The 14,653-nt window shown below is 41.6% G+C and overlaps 2 protein-coding genes across 2 annotated transcripts in view; one reads left to right on the forward strand and one right to left on the reverse strand.

The window, feature by feature from the left end:
- The window catches only part of CCDC150 (coiled-coil domain containing 150), a 35,993-nt gene extending 22,471 nt beyond the window's left edge, over positions 1-13,522 (forward strand). The window contains 15 exon segments of the mRNA XM_062619795.1: positions 2,173-2,265; positions 3,062-3,169; positions 3,695-3,816; positions 4,004-4,181; positions 4,492-4,560; positions 5,016-5,108; positions 6,260-6,343; positions 6,759-6,928; positions 7,309-7,402; positions 8,053-8,222; positions 8,905-9,031; positions 9,640-9,813; positions 10,425-10,511; positions 12,402-12,467; positions 12,469-13,522. Coding sequence (XP_062475779.1) covers positions 2,173-2,265; positions 3,062-3,169; positions 3,695-3,816; positions 4,004-4,181; positions 4,492-4,560; positions 5,016-5,108; positions 6,260-6,343; positions 6,759-6,928; positions 7,309-7,402; positions 8,053-8,222; positions 8,905-9,031; positions 9,640-9,813; positions 10,425-10,511; positions 12,402-12,467; positions 12,469-12,585 — 1,752 coding nt within the window. The 3' untranslated portion in view covers positions 12,586-13,522.
- Positions 1-14,653, reverse strand: part of PGAP1 (post-GPI attachment to proteins inositol deacylase 1) — a 160,839-nt gene that overhangs the window by 80,360 nt on the left and 65,826 nt on the right. The window lies entirely within an intron of this gene.

Genomic DNA, 14,653 nt, shown 5'->3' on the forward strand with positions numbered 1-14,653 from the left:
GATGGCAGAGTTACTGAATGCCTTCTTTGTCTCTGTCTACTCTGCTGCAGGCAGTCCTGAAGAGCTCTGTACCCCTGAGACCTTAGATGAAGTCAGGTCGACGGAGTGGTTTGCCTTAGTCGATGAGGAATGGGTTAGAGATCAGTTGAGCAATCTGGACATCCATAAATCCATTGGTCCAGATGGGATGCACCCAAGGGTGCTGAGGGAACTGGCGGAAGTCATTGCTAGACCGCTTTCCATCATCTTTACCAAGTCATGGGAAACGGGAGAGGTGCCTGAGGACTGGAGGAAGGCGAATGTCACTCCAGTCTTCAAAAAGGGCAAGAAGGAGGACCCGGGTAACTATAGACCGGTCAGCCTCACCTCCATCCCTGGGAAAGTGATGGAACACCTTGTCCTTGGTGCCATCTTAAGGCATATCAAGGATAAGAGGGTTATGAGGGGCAGTCAACATGGCTTCACCAGGGGGAAATCATGTTTGACCAATCTCTTAGCCTTTTATGAGGAAATAACACGGTGGATGGATGATGGCAGAGCGGTGGATGTGGTCTACCTTGACTTCAGCAAAGCATTTGACACAGTCTCCCACAGCATCCTCACAGCTAAATTGAGGAAGTGTGGACTGGATGATCAGGTAGTGAGGTGGACTGCGAACTGGCTGAAGGAGAGAAGCCAGAGAGTTGTAGTCTATGGGGCTGAGTCTAGTTGGAGGCCTGTAACTAGTGGAGTGCCTCAGGGGTCAGTACTGGGACCAGTATTATTTAATATATTCATCAATGATTTAGATGAGGGAATTGAGTGTACTATCAGCAAGTTTGCTGATGACACTAAGCTGGGAGGAGTGGCTGACACGCCAGAAGGCTGTGCTGCCATCCAGCGAGACCTGGACAGGCTGGAGAGTTGGGCAGGGAGTAACTTGATGAAATATAACAAGGGAAAGTGTAGAGTCCTGCATGTGGGCAGGAACAACCCCAGGTTCCAGTATAGGTTGGGAAATGACCTGTTAGAGAGCAGTGTAGGGGAGAGGGACCTGGGGGTCCTAGTGGACGACAGGATGACCATGAGCCAACACTGTGCCCTTGTGGCTAAGAAGGCCAATGGCATCCTGGGGTGTATTAGAAGGGGGGTGGTTAGTAGGTCGAGAGAGGTCCTCCTTCCCCTCTACTCTGCCCTGGTGAGACCCCATCTGGAATATTGTGTCCAGTTCTTGGCCCCTCAGTTCAAGAAGGACAGGGAGCTGCTGGAGAGAGTCCAGCGAAGGGCAACAAAGATGATTAGGGGAGTGGAGCATCTCCCTTATGAGGAAAGACTGAGGGAGCTGGGTCTCTATAGTTTGGAGAAGAGGAGACTGAGGGGTGACCTTATAAGTGTCTATAAATATATAAAGGGGGAGTGTCACGAGGATGGAGCCAGGCTCTACTCAGTGGCAAACAATGATAGGACAAGGGGTAATGGGTACAAACTGGAACACAAGAGGTTCCACTTAAACTTGAGAAGAAACTTCTTCTCAGTGAGGGTGACGGAACACTGGAACAGGCTGCCCAGGGAGGTTGTGGAGTCTCCTTCCCTGGAGACATTCAAAACCCGCCTGGACACATTCCTGTGTAACATTATCTAGGTGTTCCTGCTCCGGCAGGGGGATTGGACTAGATGATCTTTCGAGGTCCCTTCCAATCTCTAGCATACTGTGATACTGTGATACTGTGAATGGGCAAGGAGGTATGTTTACTGCCTATTTAGGGAGTGTGGCTGCTGTCTGAAGTCTCTGAAAGTTTCAGTAAGATGAGGTAAAAATTCAGCTGAGCCATGGAGTATCACAATGCGGGCAAAGGATTCCTTAATTCATTAATTGTACCACTTCTGTCCTTTAAGCTCAGAAGCGTTGAGACTAATTATACTGGAAACTAATAAGTTTGAGCTCAGAAGGATATAAAGGCACCCTCAACTTTCAAAGCTAAGTTAGAGCATGTAGCACTTTGGTTGTTGTTTCATATTTTGGAAAGAGGCTTGTCTTAGATGAGCCATGTGCGGTGCTTGCAAGAACATAGCGATGTGACAATAGCTTAAGGAAACAGGCAAGTACAAAACAAAGATTTCATATTTGTGAAGTGTCTGGCTAAATGACATCTAATTTTTTTTTTCTTAGTGTTTTGTTTTATTGCCCCTTAGAATGCACAGCTGTCTTTAAGCAAAGAACACAAGGAGAACCTGCAACTTCAGTCTAAAATGACCACCTTACGAGAGACAGTAGAGAAAGTACAGGTAATGAGAATAGCTACTCTTGTTTTTAAGATGGAAATAAAGTAGAACAAGCGATTATAGTGAGAAATGATTATATATTAATGGGAAGCCTCAAATGCAGGTGAGGAGACAAAATTTAATGCCCTCAGGTAATGCGGGCTAATTCAATCACTACAGTAGGTAACTGTTCCAGATTTCCTATCCTTAAGGCAGGAAAGTTTTCTTCACAATACTTATTTTGAATCAGGGTTTTTGAACATGTCTGCTTCAGGGGCCAGGACATGTAGGACTACCGCTGCTGCCTCTTCTATCTACCCTCAAAGTAGTACATTTATATTCCTTTGCACCTTTATATTCTTAAGGAGTATGTTTCTATTAATGAATCAAATATGCAGTACCTGTTTGACTAAACTTTCCTCTGCCTGTTGGGCCAAAAGGTTCCATTTTATCTGTACCTGTAGAAAACCAACTGTGAAACTAGTAGGGGTCTGTTTTCAATTTTTGTCTTTTTTGCCTTAGAAACATTACTTTTTGTCTGGACTTCAAAACTCAGAAGTGATTATGCTTGATAGGTAGTTTAAACTATGTTCTCTTTCTTCCATATTACTCTAAAGTTTTGACACCTTGGAATAAATAAGTCTCCCATAAATAGGGACCACCTGAACAAATTTTTTGGAGACTTTCTACCTAAAATAGCTTTTTCCACATCTGCAAGAGATTTTTTAAAAGTTTCTGACAGGCTACTATGCAGAAAAAAAAGACCTAATCCCCTGAAAACATGTCTCTCATCCTCCTCCTCCTCCTTCTATCTAACCAGATCCTTAATGACCACTTAAGCCAGCAACGCTCAGAGCTCAGCACCACACTCCAAAGTGTTGCCATGGAGAATGCTAAACTCATTTCAGACCATCAGACTGTGCTTAAGGTACAAGCCTACTATTAAAGTCCAAGAAAGTTTGTAGCTCAGACGTTAGACAACAGACTAATTCCTAATACTGATAATCTGTGGGAATAGAGTAAAATATTTCACATACAGTAATGGAGGTTCTGTAAAGTGTTAGTATCCTTCTTTGCAAAGATTTACTTTCAGTACAGAAAAAAGAGGACATATGTTTTGGGGAGAGAAAGTAAATGTGGTAATCCTAAATACAGAATTATCCTGTAACAACCACTAAGAAAGAGGAACATACAAATTAATGGGTATTTTAAGTACTGTAAAAGCAGAAGATAAGTGGAAGTAATATGGATCTGAGATTAAATATATATAGATAAAAGCTAGGTAAGGTGAACTCAGATTTGACACCGTATTCAAGAGACAGCACACCACAATATGCAGAACTACAGGGACATTGCAAGAGCTCAATGACAAAGGAACAGCTTTGTAAATTAGTTACTCGTCCTTCATCATTCTGATGTTAGTGTTATTGCCTGGGTCATTTTTCCCCTTTAGGCAGAACAAGACAAGACCCATAAGCTGCAAGAGCAAGACTCACTTCTGAATGCTGCCCATGCCAACGTTCTTGGAGAGCTGCAGAGTGTGCAGCATGAGAGGTCTCAGCTTCAAAGAGAGCTGTGAGTTTTCTTGTCTGCAGCCTCTTTCCCCCCTTCCTCCATTGTATTCTCATCACCTTGATTTCTGCTTCTCTAGCACTCATTACTTAGTAACACAGAAAGGCCAGTTTGGTATTTAATATGGAGGCCATCCTCTGTCCTTCTGTTGTGCTAGAACTCCAGCTTGGCTTTTTTTTTCTTTCTTCAGGGAGGCCTTGCGTACAGAACATGGCAAACACAGGCTGAAGGCAAGCCTTGCTGAGAAGGCAGCAGCCACACAGAGACAGCTTCTGGAACGTACTGTTGCTAGACTGCAAGATGAACTTGAGTCAGCTTTGCAAGAGAAAAGATCTCTGCTGGCAGAAAAGGCAGATCTTCAACAGGAGGTACAGAAAACTTACTGTTTTAAAACCGTATTGTTGAAGGCTGCTTTCAGACCCACACCATTAGGGTTCTTACTGATGCACCAGTTTTGCTTTCAAGATTACTATTTTTGGCTGTTGCAGTTACAAATGTGACACACTCTCCCCTTTCCAGCTGTGCTTATATTTTGACTTGTAATGTCTCCTCTCAGAAGCATGCAAAGGGAGAGAAGATACGGCAGCTCAGAACTTCAGATCAACTGTTCTGAATGTGTAATACTTCTATGAATCTGGATGTTTTCAGGTGACAATAATGTCACATTCTTTTTAACAGATAAGGACAAGAGCAAATGAAACACTACAGGAAAGGAATAAATTAGAAGTACTAAAAACAGAGAATGAGGTATCTTGCAATATAGATGGCTGGTCTTTAAATTTAGTGTTTTCTCTTAAGTTTTGCTTTCATTTTGCCTACTCTCTCAACTCAATTATTTCTAAATACTGTGATATTTACCATAGCCATATTGTTCATTTTTCTGTTTGATATTTTGCTTGCCTATGTGGTTGTGTCCTTTGGAGCAGCAACCCTACTGCTACCTGCATAAGGCCCTATTTGTAGTAGTAAGCTTGTTATGCTATATACGCATAGCCTGGAAAAGGAAAGGCAGAGTTTGTGGTATGAATGAGATATTCCTTAGTGCTGTGACTGAAGTTAGTATGATTCTTTCACTGTTGTAGAATTGCTTTCTAAAATGGGAGAGACTATATCTAATCCATGTGTAGTGCTAAGGTTTTGTGATATTGTGACTGTGGAAATCTTGAACAGGTACGATTAGTGGTGGGTTTTCTTGTTTGTAGCTGGAAATTATTTCAATGAAATTCACTTCGCAAACACTACAGCAAGAGAACAAGAGGCTATTGAACCGCTTGGATGCGCTGGTACGTGAGCAGGTAAGCCACTAATGAAGTGCGTAACTGATGACCTGACTGAGAAGTAACTGTAGAAGGAATCAAGGTGCTCTTTGAAGTATCTGTATTTTTTGGAGAGTGGCTGATGAAATTAAGGAATCAAAAAGGGGAAAAAGTGAAAAGGATATCTCAAATATTACTCCATCTTTGTAGATGTCTGTGTGGGATGAGCTCAGAGGACTCTATAGTGTTTCTGGTGTTGGTATGTCATTAAAATTCTATGTCTCCATTCCATTTTCTAGTACAGGCATATAACTTGTGTATCTGTACATATATATTCAACTTACATTGGGAAGTTATTAACAAAAATTTTATGCCCTTTATGGACAAATTTGCACTTCGAATATCATTCCTGGTTTTAACTTGTTCCCATTCCATTATTTCTAACTAATCTCAGTCACCAAGATCAGGATACTTTACTGGTTCCAGAAAGGTTGAGTAAAAGCTTAGTGATACTGTGCTACCAGTGCTTTTACAGTGTTAGATGTAATGAGCAGATTGTGTTTGTTGGAGAGCCTAAGAAACACTTAGCTACTGATAAGGTCCTTACATCACAATGCTAAAGAAAAAATAACTCAGACAGCTTTCGAATGTTATTTGATAAAGTCACATTTCTGCAGTAGTTAGTGGATAACATATGTATATCTTCTGTTTAACACAGAATTCCTTTGGCAGTCAGCAGTTACAGAATATGAATCAATAGAGCATTCAGAACCTTTAAAAGTAGCCTGATTATTATTTTATTCTTTACTAAGTTATTTTAATTCTGTTCATGCCTACTCATTCTTCTAGTTATTATTGCTTTTCTGTTTCCTATTGTCAAAGGCTTCTTTCATCTCTTAATTTTTTTCTCCTCTGTCCCAGGACAGTGGCCTTCTTGGGGCCATCTGAAAGGTTGTATCAGTTTGAGCAGCTCTTCCTAAAGATTAAGCTGTCTTGCAGGAATTTGTGCCATTTGTATTTCTTATTTTTTTAATATCTGTTTTAGTGTTTCACCTAATGGAATATTTATACCTGAAGCAATAGAGGAAAGTTAAAATACTTAGAGAGAAACAAGATACTGAGTACATTTTTTGTTGCTTTTTGTCTTGTTTTTTGTATGGAATGGTGATGTCTGCTTGTTTTTTCCTCAGTGTGCCCAGCAGCAGGTGCAACAAGTGCTGGCAGAGCTGACTGACAGCAAGAATAAACTGACCTGCGACAAAGGAAAACTTCAGGTACCTCTCAGCATCGTATTTGTCAGTTCAAAAGGGAAACAACCTAAGGTTGTTTAATCTTCTCTCTTTGGTACTTAATTTGCAGGGAAGTGCTTATTGATCTTCTCTACTTAATTTGTGTACTGTCAAGCACATATTGAGAGTTCTGTATCAAAGTCATCTTCGATCCTGCTCACATTGCCTTATAGGGTGACAAAATGCTGTTAATGTAGCATCTCTAGGATTTGTGATTATTAACTTGCTTAATGTGTGAAAAAAGTAGAAGGACTAAGAATTGTTTCTTATTTCCATGTTCAGAAGCATTCCATACTCTTGGCACTGCTGCAAGCATGCAGGTTACTCAGAATACTGTCACAAAACTCTAATAGACGACTGATTTTCCTGCTCCTTTTCCTAATGATTTATTGTACTGCAGGTGGCAAGCCTGCAGCACCAGCTGGACGCAGCAAAGGATGATAGTAATAAGGCAACAGCCATGCTGGAGCGTGTGTTAGCATCTCGTAACAAGATGAAAGCAACACTGGATGTGATACAAACTGAGCTGGTGCATAAGGACACTGAAATCAGCCACCTCAGAAGAGACAAGTAAGTGAAACTGATACTGTTTCTGTGGTCTATCAGCAGTGTGGAGAAGACTTAAGAGTTGAAGTGTGGCATCTTCCCCATGGCTCTGGCTAATAAGCTATACAGCAAATTCGCTTGAGAAGTTTCCTACATGCTTTCCTGCAACACTGAAACATACTTGGTACCAGTGAACCAAGTACACCAAGTGCTTGTAGCCAACTTCACAAGCTTGGCAGGCCTTGTGCATCATGTGTAAAGTAAGTAAAAACCTATGTAACTTCAGTGACAGGCAGAACTTAATATGGTTAAGGTAGAGAACCAAACTGTGAGATGGTCACTTCTTCAGAGATGTGCAAAAATTGACTTAATGCATGATTTTACAATCCAATTTCCATTTTCAGGAGCCAGACTCAACCAAAAATACAGATGTTGGAAAGAGAACTGAAACACTGCCAAGCCAAACTGGTTGCCATGGGAAAGCAGCACCGTAGCCAGGTAGAGACCACATCTTTCCGTAGTAACAGCCACTGCTGCATTTTTCATGTTGAGCCAAGTACCTTTTTCTGAATACAGTGTGGTGTAACACAATCATGTGAACCAAGGTTAAAATACTGTGTCCACCTTGGGCTGTTGAAGAGGCAAATCATTATCTCAGTGTTGAAGGAGGCAAGCATCTCCTTTAAAGAGATTCCTTGGCACAGGTGTAGGTTTTACAGTCTACAGGTGGATACATAATATGAACAGATATTTTGGAAGTTTATATAGCACTTATTTTATATTCTTTTTCTTATTAGAATGGAGGGGGAAAGAGTCCAAGGAATTGCTTTCATCTTTCCTCATAATACTTGGTGTCACAAAGATTACCTCTCAACCCAAACACAGTCAGTATTGGCAAAGAACACTTTTTTCCAAGAAAGTCACGCCTATATGACAAGTTGTTCTGATCCTTCTGACTAAGTCAGTCAGTGGATTGGCATTGTAAGGATTCCCATGTAGATGCCTGTCCTTAGGATGTGTGTAATCAGACAGTTGGTGAATATGCTGTTACTTCCTCTAAGTTGATACTGACTGGGAAAGGGAAAAAATAGTCCTTCCTAAGCTTTTCATTTGGGTAGGTATAAATCTGATTTGTTGTTACTGCACAGGTGGAACCACTCTGTAAGGCACTAGAAAAAGCTAGAACAGACAAGAAGAAACTTGTTCTTTGTTTGGAAGAATTTTTGCAGGTCAGTAACACCCTGCAGAGCAAGCTGATCCAAACTCAATGTGAACTGAAAAGTAAAGAAACTGAGAATCAGCAGCTGATGCTCTACAGGTAAGAGCAAATCCATAATAAACACTTGAGGAGAAACAATACACTAACATCAGATCTTTACGGCTTTACTCATCCATCAATATCAGCACTGACTGTATGCTGAGCCAGCAAGATGATAAAGATAGGTTCATGCAGAACTAAAGAAATGGGCTCTTTCATTCATTCCCATAATGACTCTTTGACCTACTCTGCTATACTGAGGAACTGCTTACCAGGGTCATTATGGCACTTTTACACACAGCTTTTCCCTGAGGATAGCAGATACCACTTCCACTTTTGAAGTGGCCTGCAGTAGCTTTAGCAAAGACAGCAGAGAATAGCTGTTTAAATTCCCCACCCAAAATTGAATGTCTGTAAGTAAAACCTCAAACCTAAGTGTAGGTGCAGTCAGAGTTTCCTCATTATCCTTTGTCTAAACAGGCTTAGCAATCTTCTGAAGGAAAGTAAGTTGTCCTAAAGTGTTTCTTTCCAAAAAGTCTGTTTACCTTGCATAGGTATTATGAACTTCCTTTTAAATAAATGGAATGTGAAAGACTAGAAAACACATTCCAATGTTTAAAAGAGCAGTAATGCAGAGAGTATATCCAAAAGTATTTACAAACTAATTGTCTTCCTATTCTTGTATTTAAAAACTAAAACAAATACAAATGTGATTAACTGAATTTGTTTCTGCTCTTTAAAGGGAACAGTTAATGGAAAAAGACAAGACTGAGGGAAAGATGTGTGCTGCACACTTAGAGTTTTTGAAGAAGCAGTTTCAAATTGAACAAGAAGCTTCCAGGAGAGCCACATGTCACGAATCTGCTGAGGTGAGAAGGCATAGAGATTAAAAGATTTCACTGACAATTTTACAGCAGAACAAGAGGAGCTCATTACAAGTATCTGTCTCCTTTTCCATCCATCATGAAGTTGTCCATCACTTTTATACAAAACCCAGGATTTTATCATGTGGTAGACAGGCATTTCGGCAGCCATCCATAGTGTTATCTGTGCTTTCTTCACTGTCTGAAGTACCACCCTATGTCCCCCAGAACTATGTACTTCACTGTACATAAGATCTAAACACTGGTTTTCAGTCATGCCAGTAACTTCAGGAGGATAATCTGGGGTTGTATAGCAATCTCCAGGGATAAAATACTGGTTTGGAAGTCTGCTTTGTTTCTTGGGGGGCTGGATCACAAGCATAACCTTCACCTGTGCCAAGGCGGGATCAAAGCTCAGCATAACCTTAATATTACTCAAATCCCAGCGTACACTTTTCCCTTTGTTAGAAGGGTATTAAAGAAAAGTCAAAACACCAGGTGCTGTAACATGCTTCAGATAGAGCAAATCAATTGGGTGTGCTGCTTATTAATTGTTATACAGAACAAACTAATTCTTCTGTTAATGTGAACTCACTTTTTCCTCTTTCCCCTAGATAAAGAAATCCCATGAAGAAGAATGCTCCAAAGTTTCCTGTGCCAACAGAGAGCTACAGCTAAAGGTAATAGAGCTGGAAAAGTCTTTTTCCAGTTATAGGAAAAAGCTAAGAAGTCAAAGAGCTCAAGTCAGACAATGCCTGGCCTGTAAAGCTAATGCAGAAAGGATAAAGGTATGCACACATTTTTCAATAAAGGCAGATGTCCTAGTTGAGAACTTGTTTCTCTTACTGAGTAGGACTGCTGCTAATCCTTTGCAGTGGAGCTAGACTTGAAAATAAAACTAACTTTGGACTCAAATTCTGAACAGAAGATGATAGATCAATAGCACAGTAATTGTGTGGCTTCTCCTGTCATCCCTCCAGACCTGTATCAAATATGATTTCATAGAGTCCCATCTCCCACTAGATTTTTATAGTAGCGTTTGTCCTCTTTATTATATTGTCAGGTAACGTGATAACGGCATGAAAAAGTGGTGAGACACCCATGGAAGCATTTTTGTGCAAAATCCATAGGCTTGTAAAAAAGGTGGTAGAAAGAGTTTATGAACTCGGTTAAAAAATATTCTTACAAGTCTTACTGCGCCTGCTCCAGAAAGCCCAAATTACAATTTAACATACATTCACTGTATATCTGACTTAAGAGGGAGACAGTTTTAGGGTTTTTTTATATGATAGAACTCCAAGATATTTACACTGGGACAGTCCTTCCCTTACATTGCCATTTTTTATTTGTGCCATGAAAAAACTGCATATAAATTAATGTTACTTCTTTTTCTACTCAGGAACTGGAAAAAACAGTCAAACATCTGAAGGAACATAAAGAGGAGGCAGAAAAGAAACTGAAGGAAGCTAGCATAGACTCAGAACAGGTGAGAGTAGTTAGCATTAGAATAATAATTCATAGAATCATAGAATAGTTAGGGTTGGAAAGGACCTTAAGATCATCTAGTTCCAATCCCCCTGCCATGAGCAGGGACACCTCACACTAAACCATGTCACCCAAGGCCTCATCCAACCTGGTCTTGAACACTGCCAGGGATGGAGCATTCACAACCTCCCTGGGCAACCCATTCCAGTGCCTCACCACCCTAACAGGAAAGAATTTCTTCCTTATATCCAATCTAAACTTCCCCTAAGTTTTAACCCATTACCCCTTGTCCTATCACTACAGTCCCTAATGAAGAGTCCCTCCCCAGCATCCCTATAGGCCCCCTTCAGATACTGGAAGGCTGCTATGAGGTCTCCACGCAGCCTTCTCTTCTCCAGGCTGAACAGCCCCAACTTTCTCAGCCTATCTTCATACGGGAGGTGCTCCAGTCCCCTGATCATCCTCATGGCCCTTCTCTGGACTTGTTCCAACAGTTCCATGTCCTTTTTATATTGAGAACACCAGAACTGCACACAATACTCCAGGTGAGCTCTCACACGAGCAGAGTAGAGGGGCAGGATCACCTCCTTCGACCTGCTGGTCACGCTTCTTTTGATGCAGCCCAGGATACGGTTGCCTTTCTGGGCTGCAAGCGCACACTGCTGGCCCATGTTCATTTTCTCATCAACCAACACCCCCAAGTCCTTCTCTGCAGGGCTGCTCTGAATCTCTTCTCTGCCCAACCTGTAGCTGTGCCTGGGATTGCTCCGACCCAGGTGTAGGACCTTGCACTTGGCATGGTTAAACTTCATGAGGTTGGCATCAGCCCACCTCACAAGCATGTCAAGGTCCCTCTGGATGGCATTCCTTCCCTCCAGGGTATCAACCGAACCACACACCTTGGTGTCGTCAGCAAACTTGCTGAGGGCGCGCTCAATCCCACTTTAACAAGATGTTACTTCAGCATATGCACCAAGTGACCCTTTCGATCTCAGATACAGGTCTCTGGTGAAGTGCATCCTTGGCCTTTCCAAGTCACATTTATCATACTTTTAAAAAATCAACTAACTAAAAAAAAACCCCAAACTAACCAAAAAAAAACCTTTAGTATTGTTTTGATCTTTTCTGTGCATCACTTTGATTTCACGGGGCTTACAAGAAGAGCTTTTATCCCATGCAGACTATTGTTTTTATCAAGCTTAGGAAATCTGTATTAACCAACCAAACAGAAGTGTTTGGGCCATGTAAATTGCCCCACTCAGCTGCCCTTGTGTCACTCTACATGTGACATCATGCAAAACCACATTTCACACACCCACCCACCCCAAGAAGTCATTTGTCCTTGCATCACCTTATCCCTGCACTACTGTACATAATATCCAAATTATTATAATTTGCATAGGTTACTATAGTAGCCTGGGGTGAAAATCTAGTGGGTTAGATATTTTACAGGGTATTAACCAGCATAAAGTAAAATAAAAGGAATAAGGGTGATGTCTTACATGCTGTTTATCAACACAAGTACTATTCTGTGATAGAAAGAGACCTTAATAGCAAGAGAATATTTCTACACCACTCTTCAGGCAAAATCAGTCTTCCCTTGCCTTTCTCAGGAGTTTGTGGTACTTAATACCCATTTTTCCCCCCATTCTTCCAAAAGCCTTTCTGGTTTATACTATTTTGGAGACCACAGTTGACATCATTGCCCCCCCCCCAACGAAGAGGGTATCATGGAGCGCTCCTATCCCTATGAACAGGAGAAAGAATGGATAAGAAAAATTGTGAAAGAAGGTGTATGCTGATCTGCGTGTTCTTGCACAGAGCTCAAGAAGTGGAGCACAGCATGCACTGACTGTTCTCTCTGCAGTTCTAATTACACTGTCTTGCCTAGATCGCAATGAGGCTAAAAGCAGCTCACCGTTGGTTCAAATCCCACTACCAGCAGCTAGAAGCTGTGAAAAAAACACCAGCCAAAGACCTGTGAAGACAGCAGCCCCAGAAAAGAGGTAAAGGAAGCAAGCACATTTGGTTCAAAGGGGGAAGCAAAGAAAATAGGCAGCGGAAATATTTGGTAGCTCCTTATCAGTCAGTAATATTTTCCTAAATTTCCTTTTGTAGTTCCCTACACAGGGGTAGAAAACAGACCCCTCTTCTAGTTTAGTTTGCTTCCTCCTCTTTTCCCAAATGACATACTGAAGCAGCAAAGAATATTACAGGAAAAAGATTGCTTCAAGGGACTGTTTCTGTACTTAGAAAAGGTTGTATTGCACATTTTGTTGGTGCACATTAACCAAATACTTGTCTGAAAGCTAACAGCTAGTAGATTTCTTTCTCTACATTCACCTGTTTCAGTGGTTCTCCTTCCCCAGATCCATGCCTTTTACAGATACCTTTTCAAAAGCTACGCTTACCTTGTTTGTGTAGATTCCTCAGCCTTCTCCATAATTGATAGTTCTTATAGAGGCATGTAATTAGCCTTTTAGAGATGTATGTATGAAACTGCTGAAACTTTAGCCTCTTCTTCAGTAAGGACAGAGATTCCCTGAACAGTCACCAGCTTCATAAAACACAGCATCTTTTTCCAGGAGAAAAAGCAAGAAGAATATCCCACTTACACCTCCCTGGACACAGCAAGACCCAGCACTTCCAGCTCACCACCAGGAAGGCCACGTGAGTTGGGCAGGAAATGAGCAAACTTGTCTGGATGATTCCCAGTCCAGGGAGAGCATCACCTGCCAGGAGGAGACTCCCAGCTAGCATGCAGGTGCTGGAGAAATTGGGGACTTCAGCTGATCTCACATAATTAGATAGGTCTGTAGCACTGAGAAGGTATTGCAGATAGAAGGTGCACACAGCACACCACATATAGGGGACTTAGGGTTGCTTGTTTAAGTCATAAACTGATTTGAAGTAAGTCATACCTCTCACCTGGTCTTTCTGACTCAGATTCTTTGCGATGTGAGACTGATATAACTACCATTTGTAGCAAAACAATTACTCTTTGAATGTTGATATGCTGCATCTTTCTTTTCATCGCTTTTCTTTTACCAGCTGTAGACTGGCAGGTGCTATCAAAACAAATCTCTGACTGGTTTGCAGAGGGTTCACATGAATGCCCAAAGGCTGAGTCGTGTGTGTGGCTGGATGCTGACGTGACTGGAACAGGGTGGAACTGGCAGGACTGGCTGCTTCTAATGGCAGATGATATCTGGGTCATGAGAGAACACAAGCCTTGGGCTTTAGGGAACGCATTAGGTGTGTGATGTTACACCACACATCACCTTACCTTCATAAGAATTAGTGGAATTTGTTCAACCTATCCTACTGTGGAACAACACACTGGGGAAGGAGTAGTTGAAGCAGCTGACTAACATCATAATATGTTGAAGATGATTATAACATAGACAGCTTTCATATTTGTTCAACGAAGGATCAGCTCACCTTCCTCAGAGCTTACTCTTCCACATGGTTCAGTACAACCCAGCTTCAGTGCAAGTGTTCTTGTATGCTGATTTGCTTCAACAGAGCTGCTCACAGGCTCCTCTGTGATCAGTGGTACTATGTATTTCTGTGAAGTCTATACACGTTATTTGCAATACTTTAGTGGGGTGGGAAGTCTTGCATACCTGTGGAGCCTGGGGGACACACTCATTCTACTCCTCCAGAAATTTGGTCCTAAACTGTAACATATGTGATAGGACTCTAATTCACCATGATGTGAAGCTCTTCCTGAAGCAAATGGCTGTTCTAAGGAACGAGGGGCGGCTGAGCACACTATTGAAGCTAATGCACACCTGAGCTTCATTAAATTGTGGTGCTTACAAACAGGCCTGTGCATGTTTACACACAGGCCTATTCATGTTTACACACAGGCCTATTCATGTTTACACTGAATGATTAAGTAGGTTGCCTAACAAGGGACAAATGAGTGTGCCCTTAGCCTTCCAGAAAGGACAAAGCACATGGCAGCTGTGTTTGTATGAACTGTATGCTGGCAGGGCAACAGCACCAACCACCTCTGTTTTCCTTCTGTGGGAGTTTTTACCAATATAAGGAGTAGCTAAAGGGATGTTTTTTCACCCCTTCCTTGTTCCAGAATCCTCTGCTCTCTCTAGGGCCATGAATTTGTAGTTACTTTGATTA

The sequence above is a fragment of the Pezoporus occidentalis genome, unplaced genomic scaffold (assembly GCF_034315485.1).
Source record: "Pezoporus occidentalis ecotype Australia unplaced genomic scaffold, CSIRO_AGI_Poc_V1 ctg213, whole genome shotgun sequence".
Taxonomy (NCBI): Eukaryota; Metazoa; Chordata; class Aves; order Psittaciformes; family Psittacidae; genus Pezoporus; species Pezoporus occidentalis.